The 19625-nt window shown below is 43.5% G+C and overlaps 1 protein-coding gene across 3 annotated transcripts in view; it reads right to left on the bottom strand.

Moving 5' to 3' along the window:
- ccm2 (CCM2 scaffold protein) overlaps positions 1-19625 on the bottom strand; it is a 151130-nt gene that overhangs the window by 79239 nt on the left and 52266 nt on the right. For 2 of the 3 annotated variants that reach the window (XM_072499047.1, XM_072499048.1), the window contains exon 2: positions 17599-17775. The exons of the other annotated variant lie outside the window; for it this stretch is intronic. In XM_072499047.1, coding sequence (XP_072355148.1) covers positions 17599-17775 — 177 coding nt within the window. The remainder of the gene's footprint in view (positions 1-17598; positions 17776-19625) is intronic. 3 annotated transcript variants of the gene reach the window in all.

The raw sequence follows: 19625 nt of genomic DNA, 5'->3' as shown, positions 1-19625 counted from the left end.
TCCTTTGCATAAACTCTTGGAACAACTCGCTCATAAATGTTGTACCATTATCATAAACGAGAGAATCAGCTAACCCACGAGTTGCAAAGACTTGGGGTAGCTTCTTTCTTTGTCAATGGGAACTGTAAAGTTGCTCATGTATACGTCTAGTCACTTAAAATGTGCATACACGATGATGAAAATCATGTGATCCATGCAAGGATCTGCAAAATCCACACCAAAGTCTCGACCAAGGTGATAAGGCCATTCCCAAGGATGTAATAGTGCAAGTGGCACCATCTTCTGGCTAAATTATGATGCAGAACAGGATTTCACTTATCCTGGTCCAGATTAGGCCAAACATTCACTCAAGGCATCTGGGATGGGCCTCATGAAATTCATCCATTATTTGCGAATGATCAGGGGTGGAATGAGCACCAAAATATGCAACCATCCTACACACTTGACTCGTATTTGCACCTCACATAAGGCTTCAACCCACCATTTATGTTAAATGGCCATCCTTGCATCAGAAATCTTTAAAATGTGACAAAATAAGATAGCTGTCCCTGCACTGCTTAATTTGTTTAGCACTCACTGGAAATTGTGAAAGTCTCTAGTAAGAAAATATTGGTGCCATTTTATATGATGAACTGGTGAACAAATGACCATGGAGCTACTGATGGAATATTCTTACCGCAAAAACGATAGCTGGACCTTTTGTCCAATTGCAAATACTCCTTTTCAGCTTTTGCCGGTGTTCTAGTATGGGTTTTTCGGATCCATCTTCTATTACCTGAAAAGGTACCACCGCCACACTATAGGACGAGGCAACGCATGACAGAATACATTCCCTGTCTGGATCAAAATGGACTTGCAGACTTATGATTTCTGCAGCACTTTCATATCTTTCAAAGTATTCTTCTGTGCAGACTCTCACTTGATTTGTGAAGTAATAAATACAGTGGAGCCAACATTGGAAACAAGTCTGGCAAAAAAGTCCCATAATAATTTATTCAAACCCACAAGTGACCAGAGCTCAGCCACATTCCTGGGCTCCAGAGCAATCTTAAAAATCACTCAAAATATTCCCTTCCACAGGAGATAAGCCTTGTGCAGTGACTCTGTGGACTATACTCCACACCGGTGCCCCCAAAAATACATTTACCTCACTTCAGACGCAATCCCACCTTGGAAAACCTTTTATAACTCGATCCAGGTTGCTGAGGTGCTCCTCCTCAGTCTTACCAGGAATTACATATCAGTTAGATTGCAATGTGAGGAATGCCTTTCAACAGTTTGTCCATCGTCCCCTGAAGATGGCCGGACTGGAAGATATGTAAAAAAACCCAAACAATTATACTTGAACAACCTTTTATCCGCACAATACCATCACAAGAACAGGAAAGCACAGGAACAATTGGAGCTGCCAAACATGGAAATGGAATGGATTAATGATTCCTAGCCTTTGCAGCTGCTGCATCTCTACCTCCACTTTGACTTTCATGGGGCAGAGTACTATCCTCAAGTTTGAAAAAGCGAGTAGTCGCTTGGAGGATCTATGAACTTAACTGCAGTGCCCTACAATGTACCCAGTTCGTCTCTACCTCAGGATATTTCTGAATGACGTCTCCTGTCACTTGTGCTTACTCACCCCAGTTCAGCTGAATTTTTCTGAGCCAGGCACGCCTGTAGACTACGTCCATGCCATTTTACAACCAGGAACCGTGCGCTTGCTTCTTGGCTGCAATATCTGCCTCGACCGCTCAATCAATTGTATAGTCTCACCGGTGTACGTCCAAAGGTTGAGTCCTGCCTAAAGGCTGGTGCCTGCTTAGAGCCTCAAATCTGCCTGAAGGTCTCCTCTCCAATTACTGATGCAGCGGCTCCCGTGTTCATGTCCACCTTGATATTCTGTCCATCAACCTACACTGTTGCATAAATAGGCCCCTCACTCTAACGTCGTAATAGTGCTCCTCTGCCTGGTGAGCTTTCTAAGCGATGCACCATCGACTGAGATTTCCTTGCTCAGTCTTCGACTTTCTCTTAGCAACCTGGCACTCATTAAATGGCCCTTCTTGTTGCACTCGTGACAAAGTGTCCAGAAACCTGCAATGATTTGCACTGTGTGACCCTCCCATGCCTGAAACATTCCATTGTCTTCACCATTTTAGTTGCAGCTTCTTTCTTTACTTGCTGCAATATATTCGTCTGCACGCCACCATTGGTCGTCTGAATACATTTTGCATTATTGGCAGCCATTTCTATGCCAAGAGAAATTTCTCGAGCCTTCTTAAGAGTGACCTCTCCCAGTAAATGCTGCCTTCTTTAATGCCACAAACTAGTCAGTCCTGAAGCATATCTTCCAAAACAGCTCGCAATGTTCAGAGAGCTGGTGCAATTCAGCAACAAGGTTAGCTATAGACCGTCCAGTCTTCAAAAAAATGAGTGAGGAATTTGTAAGATTGTACAATTAAGGAGGGCTTAGGATTGTGGGGATTCTGAACATGTAACTAAATCTGCAAATGAAAAGTATCCCAGTTTCCATGGTATAGCTAAATTTATCTCTAGCCTGTCGGGTTTCGTCGCATACACACCAGAAGGAATTGAGTGCGTGCGAGCCTTGTCTGCAATCCCATTTGCTAAGAGAACTGGTTTCAACCTTTCCACATATTCAGTCCAGTTCTTGTTCTCTTCCACAAATTGACTGATCGGCCCAAATATAGCCATGGTGTTGCCAACTAGTCTACTGTTGGTTAATTTAGCAAAACTTTCTGTTGAACATGTGGAGTCTTCGAAGATTTTATTCTCATCGCCAAAAAGATGTGGTTGACCACAAAAAAGTCGCTGAAACATTAATATACACGAGTGATAACTAATGACATTACAGCATTTATATAATACAATTGACAATGGTTTGAAATATAATGCATAATAACGTACTCTATAACAGTTGTTTTGAGCTGCCTTCTTGGCCCACTGCAGTCCACGGGACATAGGTACACCCACAGTGCTGTTAGGGAGGGAGTTCCAAGAGTTTGACCGTGATAGTGAAGGAACAATGATATTGTTTAACTTGGAAAGAAACTTGTAGTTGGAGGTGTTCCCATATATCATGGCAGTGAAGGAGAAAAGGGAAGAGAGAAAGCAGAGAAGTGGGCAGACCTTTATCATTTGGCAGTTCCACACTTCCAAAGAATTCAAGCAGCAGATTGCAGACAGGTTCATTTATCCTTATAATATGAAAAAGTTTACCGATTGTGCTAATTGCACAAGCTCCTTTCATTCAGTTAAATATTTGCCATCTATTTTTGGAGTCTCTTACGACCAAATTCAGCAGTTCAGGAAGTGGAGACCCTGATGGGAATGCATATTGTCCTATTTTTCTACAGATCAATCTCACTCCTAAAGCAAGGTGGCAACAAAAGTGGGCTTTCTATTTTAAGGGGTTGGACCATGTGCTCATGAAATGTCTTAAGACTGCAGATCTGCGATACTCATCAGGTAGCGTATCCTAATAAAATCAAGTTTCTACGCTCAGGATGTGGCTACTTCACCTCAGCACCAACATTTTTAAATATCCATCAATCAAAGAACTCCATTATTTTGAGCAGTTAGCCAAGTGTTCCAATGGGGCATGGAGCAGAGTTGGGATGGTTAGAAATCTGGGTAGACTTTATTGTTGCCAGACTTACATCCCTAAAAAAAAAGGCATGTTGAAGCTGTGTCTCGAACTCATAAGGGCGTCATGTAAGAATACTTAAATAAGGGAAAAACAAGTATAGTGTGAGATTTGTGATTATTGATTGGTGGTGTTGCCATGGAGAATGCAGTATTTGATGGTGACTGACAGTTAACTGCCAAGCATCATTTGAAACCAGGTGGCCTTGACCCTGGTTGTGAAGGCATTGCTCCAAGAATTAGTTAATGAATGGCTGTCACTTGTTGTGCTGAAACAGGTACAATGCATGTATATGTTCTTTCCATCTGCAAAGGACAGGGCCCTGTGTATTAACATATGTAGCTTCCTTCCTGCATATGCAAATGTACCAAAGGGAACTGGTCAAAGGCTGAAAGGGACATCATTCCCATTCATGAATTTGCGTGATATACAGCGCAAAATGATCAGATCATGGTGCCATTATCCCACAGGAGCCTTTGATACGGCCTATTTCTGCTTCAAGCTTGTATGGTTAGCAAAGAGCTTGGGGCCTATTTACAAGGTTGCCGATAAGACCAAACTTGGAACATGTGGAATCCCAACGTGATACTGACTAATGAAAGTAGGCTACGGTAGAGAATTGCCTGGCAGATTTCTCAACTAGTCAGTCAATGAAGAGAAGATCATTTGATTGCACCATTATTAAGGTTGCTGTAAATCGAGCCATTTGTTAGGAAGTTAGACAAAGGAGAACCAGTGGACAAGTTGCATTTAGATTTCCAGAAGGCCTTTGACAAGGTGCCACATAGGAGACTGTTAAATAAGTTAAGAGCCCATGGTGTTAAGGGTAAGATCTTGGCATGGTTAGAGGATTGGCTGTCTGGCAGAAGGCAGAGAGTGGGGATAAAGGGGTCTTTGTCAGGATGGCAACCGCTGACTAGTGGTGTGCCTCGGGGCTTGGTGCTGGGGTCACAACTTTTCTCAATATACATTAATGATCTGGAGGAAGGAACTGAAGGCACTGTTGCTAAGTTTGCAGATGATACAAAGGTCTGTAGAGGGACAGGTAGTATTGAGGAAGCAGGCGGGCTGCAGAAGGACTTGGACAGGCTAGGAGAGTGGGCAAACAAGTGGCAGATGAAATACAATGTGGAAAAGTGTGAGGTTATGTACTTTGGAAGGAGGCACAAACTATTTTCTAAATGGGGAAAAGCTTAGGAAATCAGAAGCACAAAAGGTCTTGGAAGTCCATGTTCAATATTCTCTTCCGCGCAGGTTCAGTCAGCAGTTAGGAAGGCAAATGCAATGTTAGCATTCATGTCAAGGGGGCTAGAACACAAAGCCCCATTTGAAGTTTTTTGAGCAGTTTTGGGCTCCGTATCTAAGGAAGGATGTGCTGGGCTTGGAAATGGTCCAGAGGAGGTTCACAAGAATGATCCCTGGAATGAAGAGCTTGTCAGATGAGGAATGGTTGAGGACTCTGGGTCTGTACGCGTTGGGAGTTTAGAAGGACAAGGGGGGATCTTATTGAAACTTACAGGATACTGCGAAGCCTGGATAGAGTGGACATGGAGAGGATGTTTCCGCTAGTAGCAAGACCGAGAACCAGGGGACACAATCTCAGACTAAAGGGACGATCCTAAAACAGAGATGAGGAGGAATTTCTTCAGCCAGAGGGTGGTGAATCTGTGGAACTCTTTGCCGCAGAAGGCTGTGCAGGCCAAATCATTGTCTTTTAGACAGATAGACAGGTTCTTAATTAATAAGAGGATCAGGGGTTATGGGGGTGAGAAAATATCAGTCAGGATTGAAAGGCGGAGCAGACTCGATGGGTCGAGTGGCCTAATTCTGCTCCGATGTCTTATGGTCTAAGCTGCAGAACGAACATCCACATTGTTCATTTTGTTTGGTGGCTCCTTCTCGGAGTCAGCTGACTATATAAATTTAATCTGTCTGGACCCTACATTTCAGTTCTGCCACTATTTGTACTTTCTCATGCATTTAGACACGTGCACAAAACATCCAGGCTTCGGCTGACAAGTGGCAAGTAAAATAAATACCACACAAGTGCCAGGCAGATACCAACTCCAACGAGAAAATCTAACCACCATCCCTTGACATTCAATGGCATCGTAAGAAGTCTTACAACACCAGGTTAAAGTCCAGCTCTTTGGAGTCACTAGCTTTCGGAGCGCAACTCCTTCACAGGAGTCTGAAGGAATACTGTCACGAATGAATAGAAGAAAAAATCATTTTCCTGAAACGTCAAGCTTCCTCCACCCAACGCAATAGTAGAACAAAACATTCTCCCAATATAATTTACATTTTGTTGCTCCTCACTTGACCATGTTTAGTTCTTCACTGAACGCTTCCATCTCAGAAGTATATTATATGAGGCGCATGGAAAGAGTGGATGGGCAGGCACTCTTTCCCAGGGTGGAGGGGTCAGTCACCAGTGGGCATAGGTTTAAGGTCTGTGGGACAAAGTTTAAAGATGTGCGAGGCAGGTTTTTTTATGCAGAGGGTGGGGAGTGCCTGGAATGCGTTGCCTGGGGAGGTTGTGGAAACCAATACATTAACGGCGTTCATGGCATTCAAACGGCATCTTGACAAACATGCATAGGATGGGTATAGAGGGATACAAAACAAGGAAGTGCTGAGGGTTGGTATCATGACCGGTACAGGCTTGGAGGGCTGAAGGGCCTGTTCCTGTGCTGTACTGTTGTTTGTATTTCTCCTGCTACCTAACCCTGCAACCTTTAATCCCAATGCATGTAACTGACATACTCAGCTAAACAGAAAAAGCACCGATCCTACCATGTTCAGCTGTTTAAAAGTTAGATTCCTTTCTTTGGCATTAGAATAAGAATATTTCACAAAAAGTAATCAAGGGTAAAAAATGAAATCAACAATTTCCTGTTAAATCATTTATTTAAATGAAATTTTTGAGCAGGTTCTCTTTTCCAGCTCGAGGTTTTGATTCCGGTTTTGTTTCAGCATTCTGACAAGTGTCCCTGGATTAGGGAGAAAAAAAAAGCCAGTCACTTCAGTAACCCATTCTGGACACTGGAAAGAAAGAAGCACCGGGCTCTGCTGCGAAGTCATATAAAAAAATATAAGGTGCCACTTGAATAATGACCAAACATGAGAATGGATGTTTTTTAAAAAAATTTTGGGGGAATATTGTATTATTCTGAAAAGAAGGAACAAATGATTTAGTTCAGGTGAGGAACAATTAATGGAGATAATTTGCCTGGAAGAGTTGAGGGATTAAAAGATTGAAGGTGCGAAATGCATGCATTTGTAATGAATTTACGGTAAAGTGGTTTTATAAGTAAACACGTTTAGAAATTTACATTAGAAGATAGAGGGACTAATATTTTTCAGCAGTTTTATTCCCAAAAAATAGAGAAAAAGGTTTTTATAGCTTTCAAGTTTTCGTAAAGTAAACAAGGGAGGTTATTCAATTTTATTAGATTCCAAAATTGGGGGCAATAGGAAAGACATGAAAGATTTTCATATTTTGGAACAGCAGTGTTCAAAAGAAGTGTGGGAACAATGGAATCGAAGGGGAAAGGATATGCAAGGAGAGATATTGAGCTGATTTGTGTTGATACCTGGAAACAGCTCTGGGCTGGGAGAAGGTGAAGTTGGAATCAGCCATCCAGTCAAGCCAGAAAAGTCTTAGGTTGCAAAAAAAGTCTTGCTCCGAGGTTTCTTGGATTTCTACAGCAGAGGTGTAAGCAATAGCAAATTTAGCCTTGGGTAATATTACTAGATTATCATAGTTAAACCTCTACAAGGGAGTGGTGCCTGTGAGGTGTCTACTTATGGGGCTGACCAGGTTTTTTTTTGGGGGGGGGGGGGGGGGGAGGAGAGGAAAGAGATGTTTTATAAGGCTATTTTTAATTATGTAACTAAGTTTTATTTCTTCTGGTTGATATATCTTCTAAAAGTGCTACTGGACTTCGTGCTGCTGTGATCTTCTCGTTTCCAGAAGAAAAAAAGGGTATGGCCAATGTTATGGGCCAGGGTTTAGAGAACCTCAAAGTGTATCATGGAGTTCACCTGACCCACAACTTTGAATAGATTGTGGTATGGTGGGCACACGGCCCACTCTACGGGTGTAGTACAGCAGAAATGGAAAAAGTATTTTTGAAAGCAAAACAATGTTTATTCTATTAACTCAAGTTAACTTTTTTTAAAACAAACAGTGAACATCTTAGCAACCATTAATTCAAATACAACCCCCAAAGAATACAACACTAAGTAATCCTTAATAACTTCCCAAACAACATCCAGAAGACAAAAGAAACACCTTTTAACAGAAGCACATCAGGTTTGCATTCACTACTGAGAACATTTATAATTCTGAATTCACCAAATGATCAAGAGGTAGTCTTTTCATGGCAGAGAGAACAGTACACCTGCTTTGGCTGGCTTCAGCTCCAACACTGAAAACTGAACCAAAGAAAAGACACACCCAAGCTTTTCTCAAAGTGAAACTAAAAAGCAGAGCCAGAGCTCAGCTCCACCCACACTCAGACATCACTGCAGTAACATGAGCAGACAGACATTTCTTTAAGTGGCATTCTCATGACACCTCCCCCCAAGAAAATAAAAATAAACCATCAACTTCAAGATGGTTTCATTTTTCACCTTTTCACTATCCTTTAAGAAATGGTTTCAAAAAACAACACACGCAAACAGTTATAATAATATAGTCCATTTTTTTCCTGTTCTGCTTCCTCCAACTGAAATCCGTCTCGATTGACAGTCTCTTTGAACAAGAAGGTCCTTGCACAATCCGTCCATTTCTCTACGCCTCGGCATTTCTCTTTAAAGTCAGATACTTTAGTTCAATCTGATCACAGAGTCCCTTGTAATTCTCAACACAGGAGCATTGGTTATCACCGCTTTCAGGCCGTCAAATGCCTGTTGAAAGTCCGCTGCCCACTGAAATTTTTGATGTTTCTTCAGCAAGTCCATCTGTGGGGCAATCACGCTACAAAACGTTTGCACAAATGTTCGATCAAGTCCACTCATGCCAAGAAATTGCATTATTTCCCTTAGTCTTGAGGGTATTGAAAACTCCTCAATAGCTGTTGGTTTCACATCCCGTATGACCATTCGACCCTGTCCAATTGTATGGCCAAGGAAAGTGACTTGAGCTTTTCCAAATTCACTTTTGGTTAGGATTATCACCAAACCCACCTTCCTGAAGTCGATCGAATAGCTCCATCAGACGTTTTAAATGTTCTGTCCATGTTTGGCTGAAAATTACCAGATCGTCTATGTATACCGCACAATTGGGTAATACTGAAATGACCGTATTAGTTAACCGTTGAAATGTGGCTGGGGTGTTTTTCATGCCAAATGGCATAACTTTGAATTGGTATGTACAATCTGGAGTCACAAATGCGGAAATCTCCTTCGCCCTTTCGGATAAAGATACCTGCCAGTAATCTTTAAGTAAATCCAGTTTGGAAATAAAAGCGGATTGTCCCACTTTCTCAATGCAATCCTCCAAACGTGGGCTAGAATAAGACTCCGTTCTTGTAACTGCATTCACCTTTCTATAGCCCACACACAAAGGTTGGGTACCGTCTGATTTAGGTACCATCACTATGGGTGAGCTCCATTGGCTGCAACCCACTTCAATTATGCCATTTTTAAGCATTCTCTCAAACTCTTTGTTAACCTGTGCCTGTTTTAAAGGGTTAAGTCTGTATGGATGTTGTTTGAATGGAACAGCATTTCCCACATCTACATCATGTATAGCCATTTTAATACTTCCCAATTTATCTCTACAAACCTGCCCACGTGATATCAATAACTCTTTCAGGTCAGTCCGTTTTTCCTCTGGAAGGTAACGCAACAATTTATCCCAATTTTTAAGAACATCCTCATTTTCCAATTTAATTTGAGGTATGTCAAATTCACAGTCATCTGGATTTGGTTCGTCACTTTGAGTTAGAATCATTAAAACCTCCTCCTATTCTCCTTCCCTTTCAAAGTACCTTTTAAGCATATTCATACTCGGTGAATCTTCCTTCTATCTGGTGTTTTTACTACATAATTCACCTCACTTAATTTCCTTTCAATCTGACAAGGTCCACAAAACCTAGCTTTTAAAAGGTTCACCTACTACTGATAACAATACTAAAACTCGATCTCCACTGGCAAAACTACAAACTTTGGATTTCTTGTCCGCCAACCATTTAAATCACATTTTGTGCAACTTTTAAATGTTGTCTCGCCAATTCACCTGCTCTATTTAATCGTTCCCTAAATTTGACATGTAATCCAATAATGTAATTTCCGATTTCTCATTCACCAATTTTTCCTTAAATCAATTTAAGGCTTACTTCATGACCAAAAATTAATTCAAAAAGGACTGAATTTGGTTGACTCATTTGGTGCATCCCTAATTGCAAACAGTACGAATGAAATTCCTTTATCCCAATCCTCTGGATAATCTTGACAATAAGCCCTCAACATTGTCTTTAATGTCTGATACCACCTTTCTAACACTCCCTGGGATTCTGGATGGTACGTAGTTGATCTAAATTGTTTTATTCCTAAGCTATCCATAACTTCTTTGAATAACAGAGGTAATATTTGATCCTTGATCAGATTGTATTTGTGTAGGTAGTCCATATCTAGTAAAGAATTTAAGTAATTCCTCCACAATCTTTTTAGCTGTAATATTACGTACTGGAATGGCCTCTGGAAACCAAGTAGCCACATCCATATCGTCAAAAGATATTGATTCCCACTTTTCGTTTTAAGAAGCGGTCCTACGCAATCAATTAGGACCCTCGCAAAAGGTTCCTCAAATGCTGGAATGGGTATTAAGGGCGCTGGTTTTATCACCGCTTGAGGTTTCCCGATCACTTGACATGTGTGACATGATTGACAACATTTAACTACACCTTTATGTAGTCCAGGCCAATAAAAATGTTTTTGTATTTTAGCTCGAGTTTTCCTTATTCCCAAATGACCTCCCACTGGTACCTCTTGTGCAACTCGCAACACCTCCTTTCTATACCCTACCGGCAATGCAACTTGATGAACTTCTGCACCACTTTTCATCCGCCTGAATATTTAAAGGTCTCCATTTTCTCATCAAGACATTACTTTTACGGTAATAACACTCTGGTATACACGCAGATTACTCTTCCGTATATGCTTTCTGATACATCTGGTTTATTTCTACATCTTTCTGTTGTAACTCTGCCAATTTTCCTGAATTAAAAATATCCGCCTCATCCTCCACCTGTTCTTGTTCTTTTTCAACCATCTGATCAAAAATCGTTTCTGATAATTGCACTTCAACTTCATCTTCACTCTTTGATTTCTCCTCTCGTCTAAACCTGTGACTTTGCGACCTTGTTACTGCACAATCCGGAAATATCCCAGGATATTCGCCCGTCAACACTTCAGTTGTCTGATTTTCCACTGGCTTATCAACCACAGTAGGCATCACTCCCACCTGCGATCCAGCTATATCATTACCCAAGATAAACTGTATTCCTAGACAAGATAGTTTCTCTATTACTCCTACTACCACTTCACCACTCTTCACTGGACTTTCCAACCTTACCTTATATAATGAAACACTACTCTTCTCACCCTGAATTCCACTTATTACCACCTTTTCTGACAACATTCTTCCCAAACTACATAATGAAAGACAGATGGGGCCGGAGCGAGGCGACTTCTTGAAAGCTGTGCCCAGCATACCCTCTAATTCTATATTTTACTCTCGTTCTGTGCTTCTAAAACTTCATTCTAACTTTTTAAAACTCTAAAAGAGTCTTATTCAATGACTTACAGATTTAGCAAGCTTTAGGACCATGGAGGCACCTGAAACTGACAACCTGAAATCGACCCGGACCAGCCGACTAGGTGTGAGCAGCTGCCAGAACTGCAGTCCCAGGCTTGGGAATTCCCCTACAGCGGCTGACAGAGACCAGGAAAACGCCTTAGAAGCCAGGGCCTTCACTCTGCAGGCTCCCAGAGACCTGGAAAACACAGTAGAAGTCGGGACCTCCACTCTGCTGCTCTCCAACGACCAGACCAGCATCGCAGCAGCTGCAGCCCCCCCCCACCCCCAGCTTCCAACCCCACTGACCCAGAGAGATGCGACCTCCCGCAGACCCCAAGCTCTCCCGCCACTCTCCCCCTCTATAGTCGCCTCACACTCCTAAAAATCAATTCCCACAGCCTAACAATCACCAATACTGCTCTTTTAAATTTACTTGCAGGTCGAGAGGTCCTCCGTCCTCTGAAGGAAGACCACGATCTGGAAAGGACCCTGCGGACCCCAACACATGGACCCGGCCATCTCTCCATCCGCAACTGTGACCTCAGAGACGTCATACACTTACCGGCCTTCACCCCATCCGCGCAGGGGCCTGGTCTGGACATCCACCAACATGTGAAGACAAACCGCAGCCCGACAGCGACGCGGAATGCTCGACCGCGCAGACCCACCTACCGACGCAGGAACCGCAAGCAAGACAAGAAATCCTCCATCCACACACCGACCAGAGTGAATAACCTTATTGGACACAACTATTCCCTTAACACTGCATACTCTCACCGTCTCCCAGGCTCGAAAAGAAGCAGACACTCCAGGAAGCGTGGAAAACGTGCAGGCCTGCAGGTGAGAGTGAAACAACGTGGTCCCAAAGCCACTCTGCCTAGCTTACTCCTAGCTAATGTCTAATCTCTAGAAAACAAACTAGACGAAGTTAAAGCCAGACTCACTTTTCAAAGAGAACTAAGGGACTGTGTGCTCTGCTTCACGGAGACATGGCTCACTCCTGCTTCACCGGACTGTGCCCTACAACCAGAGGGCTTCTCAATCCACCAAATGGACCGTACGGTGGCCTCAGGCAAGGCAAGGGGAGGTGGGTCTGCCTCCTAATCAACACCTCCTGGTGCCTAGATGTAGCAACACTGGCGAGTTTCTGCTTCCCGGACCTAGAATACCCGACGCCAAAATGCCGCCCCTACTACCTTCTGCGGGAGTTCAGCTCCGTTACCCTGACGGCAGTTTACATCCCACCCCATGCGAACGTAAAAATCGCACTGGACGAAATATTCACCGCCACAAATAGCCTTGAAACGAAACATCCCGAGGCCTAGTTCATTGTAGCTGGGGACTTCAATCAGGCCAAGCTCAAGAGCGTGCTACCAAGTTACCACCAACATGTCACCTGTTCCACCAGAGGCACAAAAATCTTGGACCACTGCTACATAAATATCAAACATGCCTACCGCTCTATTGCCCACCCACACTTTGGCAAATCTGACAAGGCTGTGCTCCTTCCTGTTCCGGGCTTAAAAGCAAAAACTGAAGCGGGAGAATCCTTCAAAGAAAGTCGTGCATTGTTGGTCTGAGAAATCAGATGATCTCCTACCGGACTGCTTGGAGTCAGTGGACAGGTCAGTATTTAAAAACTCTGCGACCAGCCTGACCGAGTACGCCACTACAGTAACTGACTTCATTAGTAAGTGTGCCAAAGCAGCAAATCCGCGTGTTTCCCAACCGGAAACCCTGGATGAACAGGGATATCCACGGCTTGCTGAAGTCTAGGTCTGAGGCGTTCAAGTCAGGCGACCCTGACCTCTACAAGAAAGCCAGATATGATCTAAAGAAATCCATCCAAGATACCAAAATACAGTACCAAGCTCGAGTCTCAGGCTAGCCACACGGATCCCCGCCGTCTATGGCAAGGTCTGCAAGACATAACGGGCTACAAGATGAAGGCATGCAAAATCGTCGGCTCCAACGCACCTCTCCCTGATGAGCTCAACGCATTCATTGCCTGCTTTGAGCAAGAGGTCAGCGAGAGCGAGACCTCCATCCCAGAAGCCGCAGATGAACTTGTATCTGAGATCACCACTGCAAACATCAGAGCAGCCTTTTCCGAGGTAAACCCATGGAAAGCCACTGGCCCGGATGGGGTACCCCAACGAGCAATCAGGATTTGCGCGGATCAGCTGGCAGGGGTATTCGCAGACATCTTCAACCTCTTTTTACAACATTCCAAGGTCCCTATCTGCTTCAACAAGACAAGCATCATCCCTGCACCAAAACAAAGTCAAGCAGCATGCCTTAATGACTATCGTCCAGTGGCTCTGACATCCATCATCATGAAGTGCTTCGAAAGGTTAGTCATGGCACAAATCAACTCCAGCCTCCCAGATTGCCTTGATCCACTACAGTTCGCCTACCGCTGCAACAGGTCCACAGCAGACGCCATCTCCATGGCCCTGTACTCTACCCTGGAACACCTAGATAACAAACACACCTATGTATCGACGACAGCTCAGCCTTCAACATCATCATTCCTACAAAACTCATTTCCAAGCTCCGTGGCCTTGGCCTCGGCTCCTCCCTCTGCGACTGGATCCTGAACTTGCTAATCCACAGGCCACAATCAGTAAAGATAGGCAACAACACCTCCTCCACGATCATCCTCAACACCAGTGCCCCACAAGGCTGTGTCCTCAGCCCACTACTATACTCCTTATACACCTATGACTGTGTGGCCAAATTCCCCTCCAACTCGATTTTCAAATTTGCTGATGACACCACAGTAGTGGGTCGGATTTCAAAAAATGACGAGACAAGAGTACAGGAATGAGATAGAGAATCTGGTGAAATGGTACGACGACAATAATCTCTCCCTCAATGTCAACAAAACGAAGGAGATTGTCATTGACTTCAGGAAGCGTAGTGGAGTACATGCCCCTGTCTACATCAATGGGAATGAAGTAGAAAGGGTCAAGAGCTTCAAGTTTTTAGGTGGACAGATCACCAACAGCCTGTCCTGGTCCCCCCATGCCAACACTATAGTGAAGAAAGCCCACCGACGACTCTCAGAAGACTAAGGAAATTTGGCATGTCAGCTACGACCCTCACCAACTTCTACAAATGCACCATAGAAAGCATTATTTCTGGTTGTATCACAGCTTGGTATGGAGCCTAAAGGCCGCAGGAAACTACAAAAGGTCGTGAATGTAGTCCAGTCCATCACACAAACCAGCCTCCCATCCATTGACTCTATCTTCAATTCCCGCTGCCTCAGAAAGGCAGCCAGCATAATTAAGGACCCCACGCACCCCAGACATCTCTTCCACCTTCTTCCATAGGAAATAGATACCAAAGTTTGAGGTCACGTACCAACCGACTCAAGAACAGCTTCTTCCCTACTGCCATCAGACTTTTGAATAGACCTACCTCGTATTAAGTTGATCTTTTCTCTACACCTTGCTATAACTGTAACATTATATTCTAGTCTCTCCTTCCTTCCTTATGTACGGTATGCATTGTTTGGACAGCATGCAAGAAACAATACTTTTTCACTGTATACTAACACGTGACAATAATAAATCAAATCAAATCCTCATCTCTTACCATTAAAGATTGAGTAGCTCCCGTATCTCTTAAAATTATGACTTCTTTACCTGCTCCTCCTGATACACGAGTAAACTTTACCCACACAAGTAAATTCTTAAGAGATCTGGCACCTTATCAATCATCTCTTGATCAGACTGTGCAATCTTTTGCACCTCCTTCACTTCACTTGGGCTTTCCTTTACCACTTTAACAAACCCCAGTCATATCCTGTGTTACCACATCAGCCTTCCCAGTGCTTTTCTTCAACCACCAACACTGACTTTACATGGCCCAGTTTATTACAGTGAAAACATTTGAAACTTTTCATTTCTTTTCCAGTCCTGGATTTATTTTTTAATCTGAGGTACACTCTCCTTATTATCTCCCATCAGATCACCTTTACCTTTTCCACTTGAGTATTTCTCATGTCCCCAGTTTCTATCCCTCACAGGCTAAAACTGATGTCGGAAACCAAACTTTGATTTATGAACTAATTCATAATCATCTGCCATTTCTGCTGCGAACCTCACAATTTTAACCCTCTGCTCTTCCACTACATCAGGAATTGAACTTTTAAACACCTCCAAAAGTATAATTTCTCAGAGAGCTTCATACGTTTGGTCTATTTTCAAAGCCCTTATCCACCTATCAAAATTACTCTGTTTGATCCTTTCAAGCTCCATGTATGTTTGACCAAATTCTTTCCTTAAATTTCTAAACCTTTGTCGGTAGGCTTCAGGCACCCAAGATGGATTTTTTTCACCTCCTCATACGACTCAGATACCTCCTCGGATAGTGATGCAAACACTTCACTAGTCCTACCTATCAGCTTTGTACGAATCAGGAATACCCACATGTCCTGTGGCCATTTCATTTGTTTAGCTACCTTCTCAAATGAAATGAAAAAGGCTTCTACCTCCTTCTCATCAAACCTTGGCAATGCTTCGACATATTTAAATAGATCCCCACCAAGCCTTCGACTATGACACTCTTTCTCACTCTCCCCATCACTATCATCCAACTGTACGTTTCCCTTTACGCCTGCCAATTTTAACTGACTGTCATATTTCATGGCCATTTTTTGAAGTTCAAACTCTCTCTTTATCCTTTTTCCCTGATCTGTATCTCCCTTTCTCTTTCCTCTCTATCTCTTTTGTATTCAAGTTGCTTTAATTCTCTCTCATGTTCCATTTGTTTAATTTGTAACTGAATTTATGCCATTTCCAATGAGTCAAACTGTATCTCAGGCAACTTTAAATGCTTAGCCACCGCCATAATGACCTCATCTTTTCGCATTTTGTCAGGTAATGTTAACTGCAATGCTCTTGCGAAATCTAACAGTCTGCTTTTACTCTGTCCGTAAGGTACTGCATGTGACCGTCTTCACCCCCAAAAACTTCTGAGCCTCTGAAAGAACCATTGTCCACAACACACACCATACGTAAACTAGAATACCACGCCTGAAAAGCAACCACAATATGCTCACCCCTCACTGTCTTTAAGTTCACTAAGCCAATCCAATGGACTTTTATCCCTCGAGCCCCCAATTTGTTATGGGCCAGGGTTTCGAGATCCCCAAAGTGTACCATGGAGTTCACCTGACGCACAACTTTTAAGATTGTGATATGGGGAGCACACAGCCCACTCTACGGGTGTAGTACAGCAGAAATGGAAAAAGTATTTTTGAAAGCAAAACAATGTTTATTCTATTAACTCAAGTTAACCTTTTTAAAACAAACAGTGAACATCTTAGCAACCATTAATTCAAATACAACCCCCAAAGAATACAACACTAAGTAATCCTTAATAACTTCCCAAACAACATCCAGAAGACAAAAGAAACACCTTTTAACATAAGAACATCAGGTTTGCATTCACTATTGAGAACATTTATAATTCTGAATTCACCAAATGATCAAGAGATAGTCTCTTCATGGCAGAGAGAACTGTACACCTGCTTTGTCTGGCTTCAGCTCCAACACTGAAAACTAAACCAAAAAAAAAAAACACACCCAAGCTTTTCTCAAAGTGAAACTAAAAAGCAGAGCCAGAGCTCAGCTCCACCCACACTCTTGACATCACTACAGTAACATGAGCGAACAGACATGTCTTAACGTGACATTCTCATGACACCAATAAGCCAAAGTTTTCCTGCAGCATTTGGTTAACTCAGGAATCATTATCTGTTCTGGTCATAACACTAAAGTATTGTATAGGAGACAAATAAAAAACTATACCTCAATATTGCAACCAGGACCTTCAGACACAGGAAAGCGAGCCATAAAAAAAATGGCAAAACACTGCCTTTATAAAGAAACAAGGTCCAGTAAATTCCGATTCGCTCTTTCAGCCTCTCCCAAAAAAAGACAAGCCCATTCATGCAATACAGCGCACACAAACAGGGTGTGCAGAAACAATGGGTTGCACGAGTTGAACGGCAACATGGGATTGCAATATAGGTTTCTAAAGAGTGTGTAGTAAGTTTAAAAGCATCAACTTATAAGATAGGCATAAAGTTGAAGCTTGGAGTTTGCAGTTCTACCTTTACTTCCTTTTCAATGTAATCATTCAACAGAATCTCTGGGTCAACTTTGTGATCCGGCAAGGCCAGGGTAACTGTATGCAAGGGTCTTCGTTCTGTAACCTTCTCTTGTGCCTTCTTATCTCGCCCCTTCTCTCCTTTCAGGAAAACACGTTTAAATGGTGACACGATTCCAGGCTACAAACAAAACAAAAGCACAGGAGTTTCAGTTAAACCTTGCAAAATCAATTGTCAAATGCATTGCAAAACAAATAGCCTTAGTAGAGGCTTAACGTATAGTTTACCTGGCACTAAATTGGAAGTCAGTGTATACGTTCACGGAACATAGATAATTAATTTAGTTTTTTAAAAAAATTTATTGAGGTATTTTTGGTTTTACAACAACAAAATAAACAATGTACATGAATCTATAAACAGTGCAAAAGCCTGCATCCTCCCTTACAGGTCGCACCTTTATTAACCCCTTACTCTAAGCTAACTAACTCCCCCCCCCCCCTTCTGCTGTCGGTTAGTTTTCCCGCAAAGAAGTCGATGAACGGTTGCCACCTCCGGGCGAACCCACATTGACCCTCAGGGCGAACTCGCTTTATCTCCAAACAGAGAAAGCTAGCCATGTCAGATACCTAGGTCTCTGACTTCGGGGGCTTCGAGTCCCTCCAAGCTAATATCATCAGTCTCCGGGCTACCAGGGAAGCAAAGGCCAGAACGTCTGCCTCTTTCTCCTCCTGGATACCCGGATCTTCCGACACTCTGAAAATCGCCACCTCTGGACTCGGTGCCACTCTTGTTTTTAACACTGTGGTCATGACATCTGCAAACCCCTGCCAGAATCCCCAAAGCTTTGGACATGTCCAGAACATGTGGACATGGTTCGCTGGTCCTCCCGCACACTTTGCACACCTATCAGGGGCTGGTTTAGCACAGGGCTAAATCGCTGGCTTTGAAAGCAGACCAAGGCAGGCCAACAGCACGGTTCAATTCCCGTATCAGCTTCCCCGAACAGGCGCCGGAATGTGGCGACCAGGGGCTTTTCACAGTAACTTCATTTGAAGCCTACTTGTGACAATAAGCGATTTTCATTTCCTTTTTCATAGATCATAGAATTCACAGTGCAGGAGGCCATTTGGCCCAATGAGTCTGCACCGGCTCTTGGAAAGAGCACCCTACCCAAGGTCAACACCTCCACCCATCCCCATAACCCAGTAACCCCATCCAACACTAAGGACAATTTTGGACACTAAGGGCAATTTATCATGGCCAATCCACCTAACCTGCACATCTTTGGACTGTGGGAGGAAACCGGAGCACCCGGAGGAAACCCACACAGACACGGGGAGGATGTGCAGACTCCGCAGACAGTGACCCAAGCCGGAATCGAACCTGGGACCCTGGAGCTGTGAAGCAATTGTGCTATCCACAATGCTACCATGCTGCCCTACCACATCTTCTACCACAAAGAACCGGCTCATCCGGGCCACTGTCATGTGAGCCTGGTGAATGACCTTGAATTGTATCAGGCTGAGCCTGGCACATGTTGTGGATGCGGTGACTCTACTCAACTCGTCCGCCCAGTGACCACCCTCTATTTCTACTCCCAACTCCTCCTCCCACTTGCACTTCAGCTCCTCAGTCTGCATATCCTCTGACCCCATGAGTTCCTTATAGATGTCAGAGACCTTCCCTTCTCCCACCCACACTCTGAAAACTACCCGATCCTGTATCCCCCTTGGCGGTAGGAGCGGAAAGGTTGAGACCTCCCCACCTAGGAGGTCCTGCACCTGGAGGTACCTAAATTAGATTCCCCTCGCCAATCCAAATTTCTCCTCCAGCTAGGAAAGCACCCCGCTATAAACATATCCCCATCCTCTCAACCCCTGCGCTCTGCCATCTCCGAAACCTCCCGTCCATCCTTCTCGGGGCAAAATGCTGCTTATTACAAATTGGAGACCAGACCGATGCTCCCTCCACTCCCACGTTTCCTCCATTGCCCCCAGAGTCTCAGGTCCGCCACCACCATGGTGCTGGTG

Source organism: Scyliorhinus torazame, chromosome 4, assembly GCF_047496885.1.
Source record: "Scyliorhinus torazame isolate Kashiwa2021f chromosome 4, sScyTor2.1, whole genome shotgun sequence".
NCBI classification, from domain to species: Eukaryota; Metazoa; Chordata; class Chondrichthyes; order Carcharhiniformes; family Scyliorhinidae; genus Scyliorhinus; species Scyliorhinus torazame.
This window is presented reverse-complemented; position numbering and strand designations above follow the sequence as displayed.